The 19,245-nt window shown below is 38.9% G+C and overlaps 1 protein-coding gene across 3 annotated transcripts in view; it reads right to left on the bottom strand.

The window, feature by feature from the left end:
• Window positions 1-15,470, bottom strand: part of WDR25 (WD repeat domain 25) — a 61,272-nt gene extending 45,802 nt beyond the window's left edge. For 2 of the 3 annotated variants that reach the window (XM_018082905.2, XM_018082904.2), the window contains exon 1: window positions 14,462-15,470. In XM_018082905.2, coding sequence (XP_017938394.2) covers window positions 14,462-15,178 — 717 coding nt within the window. In that variant the 5' untranslated portion in view covers window positions 15,179-15,470. The remainder of the gene's footprint in view (window positions 1-14,461) is intronic. The other variant, XM_025896108.2, reaches the window with a different exon arrangement.
• Between the last annotated feature and the right edge of the window lie 3,775 nt (window positions 15,471-19,245).

The following is a 19,245-nucleotide window of genomic DNA, read 5'->3' as shown; positions in this document are numbered from 1 at the left end:
AAAAAAGTTATAACCATTACTATCTTCAGAGACAGAAGGAGTCTTTGATTGTCAACTCTGATCTTGGTCTTGATCCAGACCTTCTTGGAGAAATCAACCCTGAAAATAGGAAAAAAATGACCCTGAGAACAGAGTGTCAAAGAAGTCATGCCTTGGTGTTTTGTCTTTTATTCTTTTAAGTGTAAAGACAGCTTCTTTCCACTAGAGAAGAAATTAATGAATAATGCACTCCAAGATAGAGAAGAAACATTTAGACAGAGTTCTAAAGTACAAAAGGTTAAGTTTACTCTATTGTTCTTCAACTATTTGACATAAAGGATTTTTAATCAGTCAAAACAATAGTGTGAATAATTATATGCTGTAAGGTTGTCCTGTGCCTCTCAGCCCAGTTTGCAGAGCAATTTTATTCAATACCTGAAAACTCTCTCCTGATCAACGTTCTCTCAAGGATTATGTTTGGAGAGAAAAATAAAGCAAAATCTTTCTGAAAAAAAAAAAAAATGAAAAATGAAATGTTCTTAAAGCGCACAGTGCCAAGAAACACCTGACCTTGACTAAATGCCAGTTCCTGCTGCCAGGTACCTTCATTAAGTGCACATTTAACGTTCTGCTTCAAAGGTTCATCGCAAGCCCTGGCAATGCCAACTGCCCAGAGAACAGAGAAGGGGATGACACACTCTGTGCTGTAGGTCATTAACCCCTGGGTCAGTACCCTGCTTATACCAGCAGGGAGCTGCATTTCTCTCGGGAGGGTGTCGCCCTCCAACAGTGTTGGTCCATTTCTCATCGGTGAAAGGAGAATACCTGACCCCAAACAGGGCATACATCTCATAGTGCCAGTTCCAGGGTTGGAAAGAACTTCCTCTAAAGGTCTACTACATGTTACTTACCTTCCCACAATACCTGTTTTCTTAAGCTATAAATAGACTAAGAAAGTGAGAAGAAAAAAACATGTTCTAAAGTCTCTAGAGATGAACAACAGAGAGAATTAAGTCCCTGTTGCTAAGGACACCAATTCAGATAAAAGTGATCTTCAACCAAACCAGTCAACAAAATCACAACTGTAGCTCTCAAAAAAGTGCTCAAAGCATGTTTCAGAGAAAAGCAACCTACTCAGGCTTATCCAAAAGAAATACAGGGGAGAAATAAAACTTACTACAGATCTTTCTTGTCCCTCTCTTTATTCTGCGTAAGAACACCAAAAATACTGCTGAAACACTTTCTTTCAGTCATGAATAATCACTTCTGCCAAGTTTCATGATAAATTATTCTGTTCCCATAAAAAGTGGTCAACAGAATAAAACAGGCCATGGGAGGCTACATTACACTACTACTACTACACTAACATTACCACTACAGAACATAATAGGTTAACCCTAAAGCAAGACAGGTTGCCTAACAGGCACTAATTGAAGGCCAACTGCTAAATGTCTTCAAAGCTACTGCACCTTTTAAATCCCCCAGAGCAGTGGGCTACTGCTTTTTAGAAAAATACAAGTAGGGAACAGAAGTAATAAATAAGAAGCAAAACTATGGCATTAGTATTTTCTCATGTTTTATTTCTGTGGAAGTATGACATGATAATGTCTTCTGACATTTCAGGGGAATAAATGTGTATGTTTCTAATGCTCATCACTGAATTTATAGAAAATTAAGAGGAAAGCAACATTTGAAAACGTTTTTCAACTTAATTCATCTGCTCTACAGAGACAGTATGATAGTACCAGACCATATACTTATTAGACCATATATTTATGCATTCTGTTTTCTCAAACCATTTTAAAATCCAAATTAAGTATCCTCTGAATTATTGCAGATATATGTACTAAAGGAACCTAGAAATTCACATCCTATGTACTAGGGAGTCCAAACAAAACATCAGAAATTCTCAGCCAAAACATCAAATAAGAGTCTCAAGAACAGTTGAGGGAAATCAGGCCAAACAGCAAGATTCATTCTATCGGAAACTTCATTTGATATTTTAGTCATCCGCACCAATCAATCTTTTTTAGCTAACTCCCACTATTTACAAGAGAGATGTGCTTACCAAATGCTGAAAAATATGGCAAGCTGACAAAGAAAGAAAAGAGAGAAAACAAGAAAAAGAGAAGAGAACCACGTATAAAAAAGACTATTTTTTAGTCTGAAAGCGGGCAACCTTTACATTACAAGCAAAGCACACCAAAAAGCAATTTGTAAATAAGTATATATATACATATCCAGTAAAGGACATTTAAAATCATCAGTTATCAGTGACTCCATCCTTCTCAACAGCAAAGTGGTTTTGCTGTGCCATAGATCGTTATCTTTTAACGTAGCGTGTTGTTTATTGTGTGGAAAGATTCTGGGATCACTGCGCCTGAAGCTAATCACAAATTCTCCATAAACCATTGACTCCAAGGAATATGCTCCCACAGATCACATTCTCAGCCAGCTAAAAGTTACGAGCGTGACTAGGTTTTTTTGTAGCTACAAAATAGCAATTGTACATTCATGCTGGGCAGACAGTGCAAGAGAGTAACTTCCCACACACACCAAAATAAAGGGAAGAATTCGCACCTACTTTGCAGCTAACCTTCAAGCGTTTCTGTGACTAATCATTGTAATATGGCTAACCTTGAGGCTGTTCCTCAAACGGTAAGCTCCTGGAAAACGCAGAAGTGAAAAGAACTTACAATATACTTATAAATCAGCTAGAGATTCAAGCTATGGTTTATTGTAGAATATGAAAACTTGGAGTTATTTTAGCATAGGTCAAAGTTAAATACGACAAAGACACTTAAATCCCCACCCCACCTGTATATTACATATCCACAGAAATTTACTTCAGGTAAATTAGCTGCTCCACACACAGTATTAGGCATATTTGGGATGACATGGTTCAAGTAAAGTAGTTTGATGCACATATTCAGGTAAGTAATTCAAGAGAAACCAACATTTAATGACAGGTAGCTATTAAGAATTACTTTAAAACCACTAAATTTTCTACTGCCAACTCTATATGGGAAAAGAATATGGCATAAGTTTGGCAGCTTCTCATCAACTTCAGAATGCACTGTAGTGTGTGTAGTAGCGTGTTAAGATTGATATAAAGGTGTTCAGAACATCCAAAAGCACAACCACAATAGTGGTTACTATCAGTCAGTATTCCTGTCCAGGAAACACTTCAGATCTTACCAGAAGGCAAAGGAGAAGAATTTCAAATGTATTGCAACTCTCCAGGAGATAATTAACTAAACCATTTAATTAACTAAAGCCATTTATCAAATAATCTGGTTTTCCCTTCATCTCTATGAATCATACTCATTAGCATCGATCAATTCCTCAAGTCATATACATTGATGCTCTATTAAAAGTGGGGATTCCTCATAAGTGTTAGACACCCAATTTCAGACTTCTTCGCAGGAAAATTGTCTTAAGAGTCCCTAGAGGTCAGGAAGGACTGGATATATTCACAAATACATATCCCACAGACACTTGCATGCCACAGATTTTGATCATCCACTACTAGAGAAAGAAATGCTGTTCTATTCAGAACACAAGTACAGTCTTAGCAACTGTACTTCCAAGCTTCTGAAACACTGTGTCTGCCGACTTATTACTTGCTTCTGAAAATGGGATAGAGAAAACACCATTGACCAACTCTTTCAATTTGTTTGGTTTTTTCCCCTCAAGTTTCAGTTAACCAGTAGCTACCAAAATTCAAACCCATATCTATTTGTACTGTACTTCAATATTATCATACTTTTTTCATATAAAATTGTGAATCAGCTAAGGCTACTCATGTGCTTTACAGCTTTATATTGATATATGTACATATATATAAAATCAGAAAACATCTCTTCATTCAGTCACAAAACAAATAAGTACAAACACAACAAATAAAATGAGCAATTTAACCTATCTCATTCTTGCACATGATCCACTGGGAGAGTCTGACACAGCAGGAACAACAGCTATGGACAAGCTTTGCCGACCCAGCCATCGGATGTGCAGTGGCTGTTGAGCAGCACAACACAGCGGGATGCTGCCAATCCTGCACCTGCTGATACTGTATTTTTGAATAGCACAAAGTAACACTTTACTACAGCAGTTCCAAAAATAGTGGCAGAGAGTTGTACTTAGGGACAAATTTCTATTTGTAAGAAATTACCTAATGCAAATCTACAGGTAAATTCTGTACATCCCCAATGTTAACCAGGTGGTTTTCTTATTGCAGTCTCATTGTCCACACTGATCTGAAGTAATATCTAACTATGAGAAGCAGTACACAGCTAGTGATTTAGAACAGCTATTTCAAAACCTGAGCTTTAATGAATCTAGTTTTTATCAGTCAGCCTGGATAAGTTATATTTTCTTTACAATTTTATTCTTCCAACTAAAAAATAAATCATTTATTATTCCCAAGGCTATTGAGAATGTTAATAACTGAGGAAAAAAAAACAACAAACAAAACAAAAACAAAGAGAAAAACCCAACAAATCAAAACAAAATATCAAGGATCCTTTTCTGTGGAAAATACAGATGCGATCCGAAACCCACTGATGTCAGTGGCATAATCCAGTATTGAACATGAGCAGAACTAGTTATTTAATTATGGAAATAAACTATTAATTATGTCAAGCAGCTATGTATTTTTCTACAATGAGGACACTTTAACTAGCATTATTTCAGTAGTAGCAAGCAGAGTAAGACTGAACTACCTAATTAATTTTAATTTCTTTTGTATTGTTAACATAGTGCTAGCTTTAACATGTTTATATGACTATGTCAACCCTGACCACCTGCATCCCTAACTGCCATCCTTTCCATAGACAACCATCCATGTCCCTTTCCTAGCAGATAAAAATACAAATTTCCATCCACTAGTCACAGTGTTCAGAATGAGAAAAATTCTTTTAATGAGCAAATTATAATACAGAAAGAAACAAGGAGACCAGAGAAAAGGGCAGACTCCAAAATATGACTTCAGAAAGCAAGGTGTTACACAGCTGTCACATGCACAACATACAAGCACATGCAGTCTTCATTATCATGCCCAGTATTCTTAATCCATCAACCAACCAAAACATCTGAGAAAGGTAAACTTTTCTATAACTACATTATCAGATATGTCTTAGAAGAAAAACAGCAGTTTTACTTAAAAAAAAAATAATAATAAAAAAGAAAGCCCCCACAAGCATATTGAAGGTAAAGCTCAGACATAATATCCTAACCAGCTGGTCAGTCAGCATGTACAGACTGGAAGACAAACAAAACACAACTCCATGCTACCCACAAAACACTGCCTCTTTGAAGAGGGATGAAATGAATACAATGAATGGGGATGCAATGAAACATGACATGTATGATAAAGGACAGTAAGCCATTAGTACCACAGTAATGAAGCAAATTCTCTGAAGAGCAACAGGGCTTTTTAATGTTTCTTTCTCCTTTAATTTAAAAGAAATTTATAACTAACAGTTGTCTTTCTGGAATAAATACATAGCAAAATGTCATTAAAGTTCTTTCTATCAGGCTTCATTTAAAGATCAAGTGTCAGCAATCCTTAGTACATCAACTGATATTTTGACCTTAAAGATGCAGCTATATGACACAGGCTAAAAATAAAATCTGCTTTAAAAAAAGCAAGGACAGGAACATATTGAGAAGAATAGAAACTTCAGAAAAACTCTTTCTACTCCTGATGCCAGATAAATCATACACAAGTCATCTCTCTATAGAACCTGAAAAAGTAGAGCAAAATTTCTCAAAAAGTTGTTTCCTTGACAACATTGACAGACTAAGAGGGGTAAGGAATCAAAGTCATAAGATGCCTTGTAGCTTTGTTAGCAGATTTTTTATTTTTTTTAATATATAGCAGTATGTGAGATGCAGCTATAAAGCCAGACTTCTAGAAAAGAGGCAAAGTTAGACTGGTGTTATTTATATTTTTAAACAGCAAAAATATTCAGTTTCTTAACTGTTAAAAAAAAAAGATACTACCATAATGTATTACAGTCACTTAAGAACTTAGAACTACTCTAACTCATTTTTCCCAGGCATCAAAATTTTGAATTTTCACCAGCAATCTTACTGATGCACGCAGAAGGGAGATAACACCACCAAACATTTCTCCCACCTCAGATGACATTCTGACATTAGATTGCACGGCAGCCCACACAGGTCCTACGTATAATTGGAGAGTTTAATCTATGGCATTATCAGTTAAGCTTCATTAGAAACACTACTTCATAGACACCTCTAGCCCTGACTGTTTTGTCCCTAGTAGGCTGGCTATGCCAGGAAGAGACAAGGTTGCTTATTTCTCTGCTACAGGCTACTTCAAAGACACTTAGTAAACTGCCAGTAGAGTTCCCAGTGCTTCCAGAAAGGAAGTGGAGTTCAGCCCTTCAGGGCAGGTGGGTTTCTAGGAAAAAAAGTCAGATAAACACTTTAAATTCTTGATATTTCTGTAAGTAATCATACAAGTAACCAAAATTCTTTCTAGGTAACACAAGGAAACAGAATCCTTTCTTTCAACATCACTGTTAAGGATATCCAAAAGTCACTCTCTATCCTTCTGGGTCTGCATAGAAAAAAGATTTGTGAAATAACAAATGTCAAATAACAAACTGTTATTTGTTATTGTGAAATAACAAACTATCACAACAGCCATGTTACCCTGTGTATCTCACCTGTGACCACTTTGCACCTATTGGTCAATGCCACCAAATTTTACAAGAGGCCTCAGCATTTTTCCCTCAAGGCTTTATCAAGCTAAGCAGCTGAATAAAAGTTAAAGACACTGCAGAAGTCCCAAAGGAGAAAGAAACTGAAGAGGATCTATAGTCAGACTCAAGATTCAGACGGGCTTCCTTAACTACTGCTCTTGGAGGAACTTTTATTTTTTAAATTTTTCTTTAAATAATTCCCAAATTATTTGGGGGCGGGGCGGGGGGAGGCATGAATGGGGAACACAGGCATACTAGCTACATCACAAAATATCCACTCTTCTTCCCCACAGCCAATCCTCTAATACAGCCAAAAGTGGTCAAAAATGCTTTGCAAGACCACTTGGGGTATCACTCTTGCATTCTTTAAAGAGATCTTAAGTCAAGAGACATTACAGAGCTGAAAACCTTATCCAAAAGCTGAGGTTCATTGCATTTTTGACCCCTTTTTTTTTAAATGTCAATTTTCATACAAGTGTTTAGATAAATTCTAATCCAAAGCAGTACTGAATATAGTTCTTGTCAGTGCAGAAGGAAAGAAACAATGGCCTATCAAAACCTACAGAGATCAGGATGGTGCTATTTATACTCAAAGAATCATACTCCTTTGAAAAAATCCTTTGAGGCCTAAGAGTGTGTCAACCACTAAGAACATAATGAAAACCATACAAGTCATCTCCAGCTGTGGACTCTGAACGAGTGAACAAAAGCATTACAAGGATTTCTGTTTCCTTGACAACAGCATCGCTCGAAAGAAGAAAATAATTAAAAAAATATATCTCTCTAACAGCGATCTCTAAACATTATCGAGGTATTAACATACCAAATGTGAAGCAACTCTTACTCATACAAACCTTTGGGATGAAGAGACCAAAATCCACCACTTTCATGAACTGTTCTTTGCTGACATGTGTCACCAGCTTTTGCAGAACAATTGTGAGAGCTATCGATTGCATCCTGACCTGTATTATCATCCAGCCATAAGCATGGTTAGAAGCTTTCACTGATGGTCAAGTACATTCCTTCCTGCATGATGTTCCTTTTCTTACAAAATAAGCAAAGTGGAAAATACTTCTCATTTGAAGTGTATGAAATAATTTTGTTAGAAGAAGATCGAGGTATACAAAAAAAGCCCTTTCAGTGCTCAGGAAACTGATATTACTATGCAGGTATTGATCACATAACTGTACTTCCATCTTAATAATCAGGAAGCTTAAAGTCACTGAAAGAACTACACATAGCTCTAAATAAACAAGGGAAGAAAGTCAGAACCTTCATAAAGAAAAGCCAGCTTCAGTATTTCAGAACAGCCTCTTTAGTAGCCTCTCCAACAAGAAAAACAATTCTTTTTTCTCACATCTACGTAAGCAGCATACAATCCCCAGAATATGAGCATTTCCTTGCCACTTCGGAGATAATGGAGAGAACTCCTTGTTATTTTTAAAATATGCTATTAAAATATACCAACATCAGAGAGATCTTCTTTAAAATATTTCAAATAAAGAATATATGTATTGAATAGGATGACTTCCCAAATTCTCATCGTTGCCTAGAGTTAAAGGAACATTGCCACAATTAGGTTTTAAAAATTTATTTAAGAATTGCAATACTTGAAGTACTAGCAGCACAACAGGTAATGCTGCTTAGTGAACAGCTTGAATCCAGCCTAGCAGTGACAGGGCTGCAGCCATCTGACAGCTATGCCTGGGTGTATAGGAAATAGGCTGGCAGCTTAAATTCATTCCTTCATAAACCGACACGCGTGTGACAGAACAACAAGAAACATTGCCTATTCCAAGTGAATTGTGTGCAGAATGGTTGAAAGCATAAATATTAGGTTTTGTTACTCTGGGGCAGGGTAGCAGCACTAACTAGGAAATCTGTATTGCTTCCACCTGTGCTACACACAGTTTATAGATGGGTGGAAGCTATCATCTTCTATTCAGTCCAGTACAACAGGATCAATAACAAAATTCCTGGATATACTACTGTGCTTTCTCCTAACAGACACACAACCACAAAACAATACAATATTTTGAAAATATGATTAAAAATGGTATTTCTTGTAGATTTGACACTCACTAGGAAGCAAAATCTGTATATTAAATTTGAAGTATGAATAACATACCATCTAATGATCACAAGCATCTCAGAAGACTGGAAAACTATGTAGAAGAAATCTCTTGAGGTAGCATGTTACAAAGGTGAACCACTTTGGAGCTCAGAAATCCCCTGACTCGAAAACAAACAGAAACCAGAAGAGGACTAAAAGGCACCACAAACCTTTGACATTTCATCTTTTCTACACATCTACTCATGGACCTTACTAGATACTGAACCCCAGGCTAGACAGAGCCTTGGTCTGAACAAGTATGGCTCTTGTGTTCTTAATTATGGGAAGTCAGCAATGGCTCTGTTCAACAGGCTGATATTATTAAACTCATTGAATTGAGTCTGAGATGGACTTCATTTCCCCATAGCAGCCCTAACTGTGCTGTGCTTTGCATTGTTAGCTAGAGAGGTGTTGATAACACACCAGTGTTTTGGCTACTGCTGAGCAAGGCTGGCACAGCATCAGCACTGTCTCTTGACATTCCTTCTCCCCCATATTGATGGTAAGATCCTGGGAGGGGACATGACCCAGACAGCTGACCCAAACCAACCAAAGGTATACTCCATATCATGTGACACCAGCTCAGATGTAAAAGCTAATGGAAACAGAGAATAAACCTTGTCATTTTCCGCTTTGTTTCTGTGCATTCCAACTTTTGCTTTAGTAAACTGCCTTATCTCAATCTATGAGTCATTTCTCACCTTACTCCTTCTCCCCTGTCCAGCTGGGAAGGGGAGTGATAGAGCAGCCTGGTGGGCATCTGGCATCCAGCCAAGGTCAACCCACCACACTCATTTTAAAAACTTTTGCTTTGCTTGTATAGATTCAGCTGTGACTAAATAACATTCAACTAGGCAAGTAGGGAAAAAATGTATAAGAAAAACTTCCAGCAATGTATTACAACACAAGACATCCTGTCAAAGTGCTATTAATATACATTTTGCACACTCAAGAATCTCAGCACTTTCTTTCCTTGATCCTGTTTAACAACAGAGAATGAAAGTGCTGAAAATTAAGAAATACTTTGCAACAAACATAATCCCTGCTGTGATGCTCTAAATAAAAAATCAGGAACACAAAATTAAAAGCTAACAGATGATTAAAAATTAACTCCAGGTAACATCTTTTTAAAGACAAAAATAGGAAATACAGAATAAAGGCATAGGAGGCTTGAAGTTATGAACAACTGTTAAAAAGCTAAGTCCAGAATCAGTAAGTAGTGAAAACATTAACGTCTGTGTGGATCTACGTAATGACAAGGTCTTCCAAATATAAGACACTGTCAACGTGAATGAACAGCATTGTCATTTCTGCAATTGGTAAACACATCTTTCAAGACACAATTTTTTAATGTTCCCTGCTACAGAAGGCAAGCAGCTGTATTCAATGGGAACCTGTGATTCTGGATTCTGTAGTTGTGGTTCTAAACCAGAAATACCTAAGCAAGGTCTGATATACAAAGCACTGTATATCAGAACTGGGAACCGGGCACCTTTAATAATGGTGTTGAGTCTTAACATTCATGCAAAAAAAACACTAGATGAGATATTAAAATCACAAAGACTATTTTGGTGTTTTAGTAGGAAAACCCAAATAATGGCAGTAGTAGCCTAAATTTCAATTACAGCAGCCATTCAAACAGAAGTGTTACTCAAACAAAACAAATGTAATCAGTTCAGACAATAATGTTTCACAATCCTTAAAATACATAAAGCTAAAAACATAATCCACCCTAATACAGTTAGAATGCAACTGTGAATAATAGAACTGTCACAGTAAGAGCTCCCAACAGTACTTTTCCCAACCCTGAATCAGGGTTTCTGTCCCTTTCTACAGCTACCTAGACTGGAGTTTTCAAAGGGGAAGCTAAAAATTCTACAAAAACAGAGGGTAAAAAATTTGACAAAACCTACAGAACTCGGAGGGGTTTTTTCCCCATTCCTTACAAATTTGAGATTTAGCATGAAATTCTATTAATGCTCCAGATTTGAAGACCTGTGAGTTACTAATCTGCAATACATATCTCTTTCCACATGAAGTTCTATCATATTTTCACGTCTCTAAGAAAACTCAGTTGTTTTCTTATATGTTTACCAACACATGCATAAACTTGTAACTTTGGTCTTTCAACACATAACATAGAGGCAAATATTAAAGTCTTCCAGTCTTTAGAGGCAGAGTTCAGTTCTCATCACTTTCTAATAGGTCGAGGCACCCCATCTGCTGGTGGAAATGTTACTCTAGAGAATCACACCCCTGAGCTGATAACTGATAATTTTTTCAACTCAACCACTTGACAACTGTTTGAGGTTTTTCAAATGCAGCGATATACAAAAAATTCAGATCTTTGAAATACTTTCAAAGAAAACTATGAAGTCCTCTAAAACAGTCCATTCATTCCTAAATATGCAAAATATTTATACAAAATGCTTTGGATGATCTTCCCTGACTCTAGGCTATGCTTCAGTCAACAGAAACTGCAGACATCGACTCATTTACTGTAAATATTTTAGTATGATTTACATTGATTCATAAAGATGATGTTAAAATGTACATTGGTTAACCTGAGAGAACATAAATGGAAGACTGTTCTTTTCTTCTGATTTAAACAGGATAAGCACACACACTTAAAAAGTAAAAAACCATATAATCAGTTTCACATACACATTTTAGATACTTATCTGTGGGATATTAATGACTTAGCCATAGTAATTTACATGGGACAAAAAAATTAAAATCACTAAAGTAAGGTAACTAAAGCAAGTGCCTCTTCTTTCTCTGTGCCAAAGGGGGGGGGGGGGGGGTTAGGGATGAAAATTTAAGAGGAAAACATTTAAGCACACAAGAACAGATAAAATATACAAAACTGGCTAAACACTACACAAATTGCATACAACTGTACATCTCTGACTTAAGCACAAACTATCACAGTCAGATCAACTTAGATAGAACTCTCAATTCTGAGAAATCTTCACTAATATTGGACTCTTCAAAGGATAAATGTCTTAATTAATAGGCTGAATGTAAGGACTGAATCCAAGACATTTACACATAAAACTATTCAGTCACAGTTATTCATATGACTAACTCAAAGTACAGAGTTTTGAGGCTCTGGATTGCCTACTGTCTCTGATCATATAGGGATTTTAGACTTCTAACTGTGCTTTGAGTTTTACCTTAATCAAATGTTGAAAGTAAATAGTGCAAACATCCTGATTGTCTGCATATTCCCATCAGAGGTAAAGAAGACATGCATCCACTGTCTGGACTTAAACTAGCAATTCCAAGCAGGTGTTGTGGGAAGAAAACAACAAAAAAGGTAAGCTGTGGGAAGTTAAAGGACGAGGGGGAAAACACAAGTACATCTGCATTTTCAATCAGTTGTTTTATGCTTATACCAGAAAATGGGCAACTTCAGGCAGCAGTAGACTGCAAATAAATCCCCAAAAGATAAAGCACTGCTGTGACAGTCACCAGGGATTTATGGGCTCATGATCCCAGAAAGTGAGGGGAATTGGGCTCCCAACATCCCGGCAATCCTCGATGCCACCGCGCCCTCTGCTGGCCCGGATGGTCTGTGTGTGACAGCGCAATAATTAAAAGGTTCACCAGGAAAGAACAGTAAGAAGCATCCATAGATACCTCTCTACAGGCTACCTTTAAAAATATAGAAGTGTGTTTTCATATACTGCTTAACAGTCACATTATTACTTCAGTAAATTTTTTTACACTCGTGTGCTCTGAAGCATTGACAACATTAATATATTCTATTTATATTGAATTTCCAAGGTTTGGGGAACCTAAAGCAGTTAGATTTCTTTAAAAACCAGCCTTACTGGTTAATGACTGCTTCCAAGCAGGGGTGGTAACACTACTTTACAAAAACAATCTTTCTTTCTGCTTAGAATACACAACAGACATGCCATTATTTTCATTTTTTAATAGTTTTACATTGCAATAACAACTTTGATTTTAGATTGTTTTATATTCAACACATACATAATTTCACTCAATAAAATGAGGTTATATTGTGTTACAACTTCAGACAAAATGTCAAACATATCAAAATTCAGAGGTGGTGTAAAATAGTTTTGTACAATCCAAATTTAAATTCCCGCTTACCAAAAACATCCGTCAGCACTTTTTTTCCTCCAAGTTAATGTTTAAGACGAAGAGGTTAAAAAAGCTGGGAAAAGATGGAGGAATTCTATCTTTCCTAAAAGTTCAAAGTATTCAGACTTTGATGGTTTGATACATTATGCTGACTACAGAACCAGGGAAGTCATTATAAACTTAAGAAATAAAAGATAAACAACTAGGAAGAGAAAATTTTATGCATGCTATAGATCTGGAGTTTTCTTTTCTGTGACCACCAAGCGCTTTAGCAGACATCTGGAGACAAAAGCAAAAACTCTGTCCAAGATTCAAGAGCATTGCTGCTTCAAAGATGCAAAGGTAGCATATATTTCACAGGGCCCCATGGCAAAACTCAGGAAAGAGGAAAGGAAAGACAAAAACTCTAAGATAAGAAAAAAGTGTTAAAAAAACCAAACTAAATGAAATTCCATTCTCCACTAAAAATTAAACAGTAAAATAGTTAAAGAAAAAATTCTCAATTTGAATAAGAGAATTTAAGGCTATTTTTTCCTACATTAAATCGGAATTCAAATTCAGTTTAAGTTCTCTCCTTTGGTTTTAGAAGTATGCTGGTGCAATGGGTGTTGTTCTGTTTGGTCTCTGTTTAGTAGCATTTACTTAAAGTCCTAAATTTTAGAAGCAAGTTTTAAAATAATCGTGGCTGCTACGGTAAATACATCTTAGATGCAACAAAGCATGCCTTCCACCAGAAAGGACACTTGCTGTATGCTCTTATCAAAACTATGTTCCTGTGTAAAACCATTGCAGAGGACTATTATTTGAACCCAGAGGTGCAAATAGCCCTATGTCTGGGAAAGCATACATATACAATACTTTTATTATCCATTTTAAAAATAAAAGACTCATTGGACTGACTAAATTAACAAATAAAACATTAAAACTAGAAGGAAAATACACTTTGAGTATTGGAGCAATTAACCCTTGAAACAAATTTAAAGTGTAAAGACTCCTTAGATCACAACAAGAAACCTCTCTGGGATGCAAGACTTAATTGTCACACTAGTTCAGATGGAAAATCCATCTGACCTCCTCCAGCAGTAGTCATGTAGGCCTGTCAGAAAAGTTCCTCAAAATATTATTCCAGTGTTGGCAGTCAGTTGTTTACTGACTTCGGGAAGGATCTGTATGCAGACCATAGTGTTTATGGCCATTGTGACAAAACACTGGTACAGATCATGAGAAATGACCTAGTAGAAACCTAACTTTCTAAGGTCTAAAACACTCACATGACTAATTCAAAAAAACCCCGAAACAATATACCAAATTCCAAAGTAATGGAACTAACTGTGGGTATAGTGAAGAATTAGGCTGCAAGTTCATAATAGAGTCTTATACTTCAAAGCATCTCCTTGAATTCTGAATACATTGGAACTGTTAAAACACACACAGGCAAGGATGTTATTTCCAGAAGAGCATTCTTTAATACAGTATTTTTAAGTTTGATGATTGGGCCACAAAACATCTTGTTTTACATTACCTTGACTGTTTTGTCCATAGAAGCTGAGAGAAGCATGTGACTCTGTTCCCGTACAGGACACCACTGGATTTCATTGACAGGGCCACTGTGTTTAGACATATAAAATATTAAGCTTTTGGGGACTTCAGTTGATTTATATTTGGATCCCAAATACGGCTTAATTAATTCAGAGATCTTTCTCGAAGTCTGCTCTCCCAATACACCCAGTTTAACATCACAATCTGAGCTACCTCTCTGATCAGGTTCCTTTGTTTCAGGCGTACTGGAACTTTCTTGACGCAATCGTTTGGGGATATATGGTCTAATTCCTTTTATGGTAGTAGCACTGTCTTTATGTATCCTCTTCTGGGAAACGCCATTTCCAGAGTTTGCTGAAGAGCTTGAGGTCTGTTCATAGTTTCTGTAAGGCATAGATAATGCAGCATGGCCAGGGTATGCCCTCCTAGAATAAGGAGATGTCAAGTCAGTGTTATTATTCTGTGCATAAAGCTCAGGGGGATCTTCACAAACAGTGCTTGTGCCAGAACTGCCACTGTTCTCCATAGGGTGCATTTCATATGTAGATTTTGTACCCAAACTACCAGGTGCAAAGTGCTGACCACAACTCACAGAAGACCTCTGAGAGCTTATTTGTGTGCCAAAAGCTTGGGGGACTTCAGTCTTCTCAGTTTCTGTCTCAGAGTCTGAATCTTCATAAGCAACCAGTGACGAACTCATTATGGCTACACACAGCAGACTCCAGAGATCTCAGTGCTGCAATCCTCCAAAATTATGATCTAAAATAAAGAATTGATTATTCAGAGCACAATTCATTAAAGAGTCTACAATATGAGTAACTTAGGGATGTAAACATGCCTTTCTTAACAAAAAACATCAAACTTTTATTCCTATTTATCAATGGCATTTATTCCTCTATTAAAACACATCTGTACCTTCAATTACACAACACCATTTGCCTCCAAGCCCTTTGCATACATTTTTAATGCACTGCAGAAGAGTATTTGCATACCATAAAACAATGAAAAAGAGTATGAAAAGGAAAACAATCTTGCAATATAAATAATGCAAATCACTTTACCTTACTTGCAGTATTACTTCTCCTCACACAAAAGTAATTAATTATGTAGTGGTTTGGTAGGTACATTTATAAGAATACAAATACTACAACTATTTTGGAGTCAGTCTGACAATATCTATTTCTTAACAGTACAGAGGACTTGAAAGAAGTGTGTAGGGGTTCAACTGGCAACTAAAAAAGTGAACACATTTTTGACCCATTCAGCAGTTGTCGCAGTATGAGGAAATTTTCCAACCATATCCATTGAGTAAGTTCCACACAGCCTTTAGTTTTACACAACAGACATAACAGAAACTACACTAAATTCACTATTTGCATTTACATACAGAAAAATAAGAGCACAGATGCCTTTACTGTGGAATAAGGTTTTTCAGTGCATCTGTGAGAAAAATCTCATGCTGAGGCTGCATATGTAACATGCTGAATAACTCACCCTCATAATAATCCCACCAGGATTCTTCCAGTAATTTGGATTGAGCATGTGGAATATAGAGTTAACTACATTCAAACAATTGATGTGTCTGCAAAGTAATATTTCAACCTCTGCTGTTTATAGGCAGAAAGTACTGCCGAGATCAATCAAATGGGACATTTTATTTCTGCTTTGTTTCCTTGCCCAGCTGTTAGCACTCATTATGCTGAAGAGATTTAACCCACAACACTTTCAGAGCAGCGACTGAAATTCTTGGTTTATGACAGCAAAGGAACTGCCCTTAAAAGCATCTTGATGAAAAAGAGAGGGATGCATGAAAGTCAGTATCTTTGTAAGCATTTGCAGAATTGATGCCACAAATGTAAGTCCTACAAATTCTCCTGCAGGAGTAGTGCTCTGGAACTTGTAAAGATTATTCATTTAACTTCAGAATTAAACCTATTTGAACTAAAACAACTATGTTTCACTTAACCTACAGAAGTGTTACATGACAGGCTATTATATTCTGTATCCTGTTATGAAATTTCCAAGCACAGATCCAGAGTAGAAGTACACACATTCATCATCACATATCCTTTCCAAGACAGGTGATCAAAACATTTAACTGGAACAAGGTGACCAACATTTTAGCACATAAAAGCAACAAGATCTCCCTCTAGAGGACATTTTGTCCTTATCTGAAGTTTAAGATAGCTATAAGTGTCAGCAAAGAAGAGCAAGGGAAAATTCTTTTTTTAGTAATACAGCTACATTTATTACAATAACATTTCATTTAAACAGTGTCAAGGAAAAAATAAGTAGCATATCAAGTAAACTTAACTAAAAAATCAATTCAAAAACGGTAAATTGAAGGTTTTAGCAGTAAATTGAAACATCAAATAAATAGCAGCTTTGAATAACTGTATTGAGTGGTTACTGTTTATACTGCAGTGCTAAAAACAGGGCCCAGCCAAATGCACCATTTCCAAAGAACAAATACAGTAAGAAGTTGACCTCTGGCTAAAAGTTATAAACTAAGATACACAAGTGGATTGGGTTAGACTTGCAAAGCTACTTTATTTATTTTAACACAAAAAACCTCAAGCTGAGATTCAGAACTAAGTGCACCATAGCAAACACCAGGTTAAAAACATTTCCCATGAGATACTGGAAAGAAACTGTCCCATTACATCTGGCCAGCACAAATCCATCCCACCACACACATCACCCATAGGAGTCAGTACTTTTGTAAAACCAAAGCATTTCTCTCATCTAAAGACTTCCCATCAACATCTGCTTTTAAAGCAACACTACCCAAAGTTTCTTACCTTGTGCTAACTAAAGAAAAACGGGGGGGAGATGGAAATCACAAGGTGCTTGATCAGAAACACTGTAACTAGACTGTGAATTTATTAACGATATACGATTTACAATGTGTTGAGCTAATAATTAGAGAAGTTTATAGAGTTTCAGTTTTAATTTCCACACGGCTGATTTCCCTGAACACATTGAACCAAGGAGCGTTCAGTCTGTCACGCACAACGCCCCACACCCACTGAGCGATCGCGGATGCTGTGACACGGGAGCAGAGGCAGCACCGCAGGTCCCTCCCGCCGGCCCCGGTGCGGTCACACGGGAGGCACCGCCGCCCCCTCGGGGCTGCTCCCTCCCTCCCGATGCCCCACGGCCCCCAGAGGGGAAGAACAAAGTACCGGAGAGGGCCCAGCGGAACCCACAAAGATGATGAGGGGTCTGAAGCGTCTCCCTTATGAGGAGAGACTGCAGGAGATGGGCCTTTTTAGTCTGGAGACTGAGAGGGGATCTCGTTAACGCACATAAATATCTCAAAGGTGGGTTCCAAGAGGATGGTGTCAGGCTCTTTTCAGTGGTGCCCAGAGACAGGGAGAGGAGCAATGGCCATAAAACACAAGAACTTTCATCTCAACACGAGGAAGAACTTCTTTACATTGAGGGTGGCAGAGCACTGGAACAGGCTGCCCGGGGAGGTCGTGGAGTCTCCCTCTCCGGAGACATTCCAAAGCCACTTGGACGCGTTCCTGCGTCACCTGCTCAGGTGACCCTGCCTTGGCGGGGGGGATTGGACTGGATGATCTCCAGAAATCCCTTCCAGCCGTAAGACTCTGTGCTTCCGTGAACCGCACCACCGGCGGCCCCCCACCCCACCCGGTGTCTCCGGAGCAGCCCTGCCCGAGCAGCGTGGTCTGGGCACCGAGGCCGCCTCCTGCGCTTCCGTAGAGTCGTAACCTCTGCACACACGCGCGCGCCCGATCTCCCCGTCCCCGGGCGCCGAGGCCACTCGTGGGGCCGGGAGAGCCGATATGCGGGACAGCTCCATCCCACCGCTCCCAGCTCCCATCCCCGTGGGAACCCTCCCTCCCGCCGCCGCCGGCGGCCACAACTCACCTGAAGGGGCCGCCGTCGCGCAGGCTTTTAAAAGGGCGGCCGGGTGGAAACAAGCGAGCTCCCAACTCAATCAGTTTCCGAGCGCCGATATCCCCCACGCCAGGCCCGCTCGCTGGGAGTGCCGGAGGCGTGAAGCGCGCTCACTGGAGCCGAACAGGAGCCTTCTTCCACCCTGGAAGCGGTCGGGCGAGAAGCTCTTCCTTGGGCTCGGGGCTGGAGGAGACAGAGGGCTGTGAGAGCAATTTGGTTCCGGGCGGGATGTGGTTTCCCAGCCGGGGAGGCGTAGTGTGCCCGTGCCGCGTGGGGTGATGCAATGGTGTAGAGCGAGGAGCGGAGGGTGAGGAGGGACGGGAGGGAATGGGATATGATGGGATGGGGCCGCGGGGATGGACCCTCGCGAGCGGGAGGGGGGCTGGCTGGGCAGTCGTTGCCGCCCCCGTGAGCGGTGCGAGGCGCTGGGCGCGAGAGGTCTCTGCTGGGCACGTTCCCTCCCTCCCTGTGCGAGGCGTGGATGGGCTGGAGGGTTTTTCCTCTACTCCCTGCGGCCTCCGGGGCTACATCGCCAACGCGTCAGGACAAAATGCCCTGGGAAGAAAAGGACAGGGTGAGATGTCCAGGCCGCAGGAAAATGAGTCCCACCGCGAGAAGGGCAGAGCCGGCCCTGGCCGGGCAGGGTGTGGCAGGGAATACTGCAGGGCTCAGGGAACGCTGGCGTGCTGGGTGATTTGGGGCAGACAGCTTCGCTCATAACAGCTGGTGTATAGTAAAGATTCACAGTGGACTTTCTTCAGCTGACAAGGGTTGAGCGGTCCTCTTGTCATCTTGGGGAATCATCTTACACTCTTTCACTATAGTTTCATATTTTCATGG

This window comes from Manacus vitellinus, unplaced genomic scaffold, assembly GCF_001715985.3.
Source record: "Manacus vitellinus isolate BGI_N305 unplaced genomic scaffold, ASM171598v3 scaffold_6_pilon, whole genome shotgun sequence".
NCBI classification, from domain to species: Eukaryota; Metazoa; Chordata; class Aves; order Passeriformes; family Pipridae; genus Manacus; species Manacus vitellinus.
The sequence above is the reverse complement of the archived record's forward strand: the minus strand, read 5'-3'. Positions and strand labels throughout refer to the sequence as shown.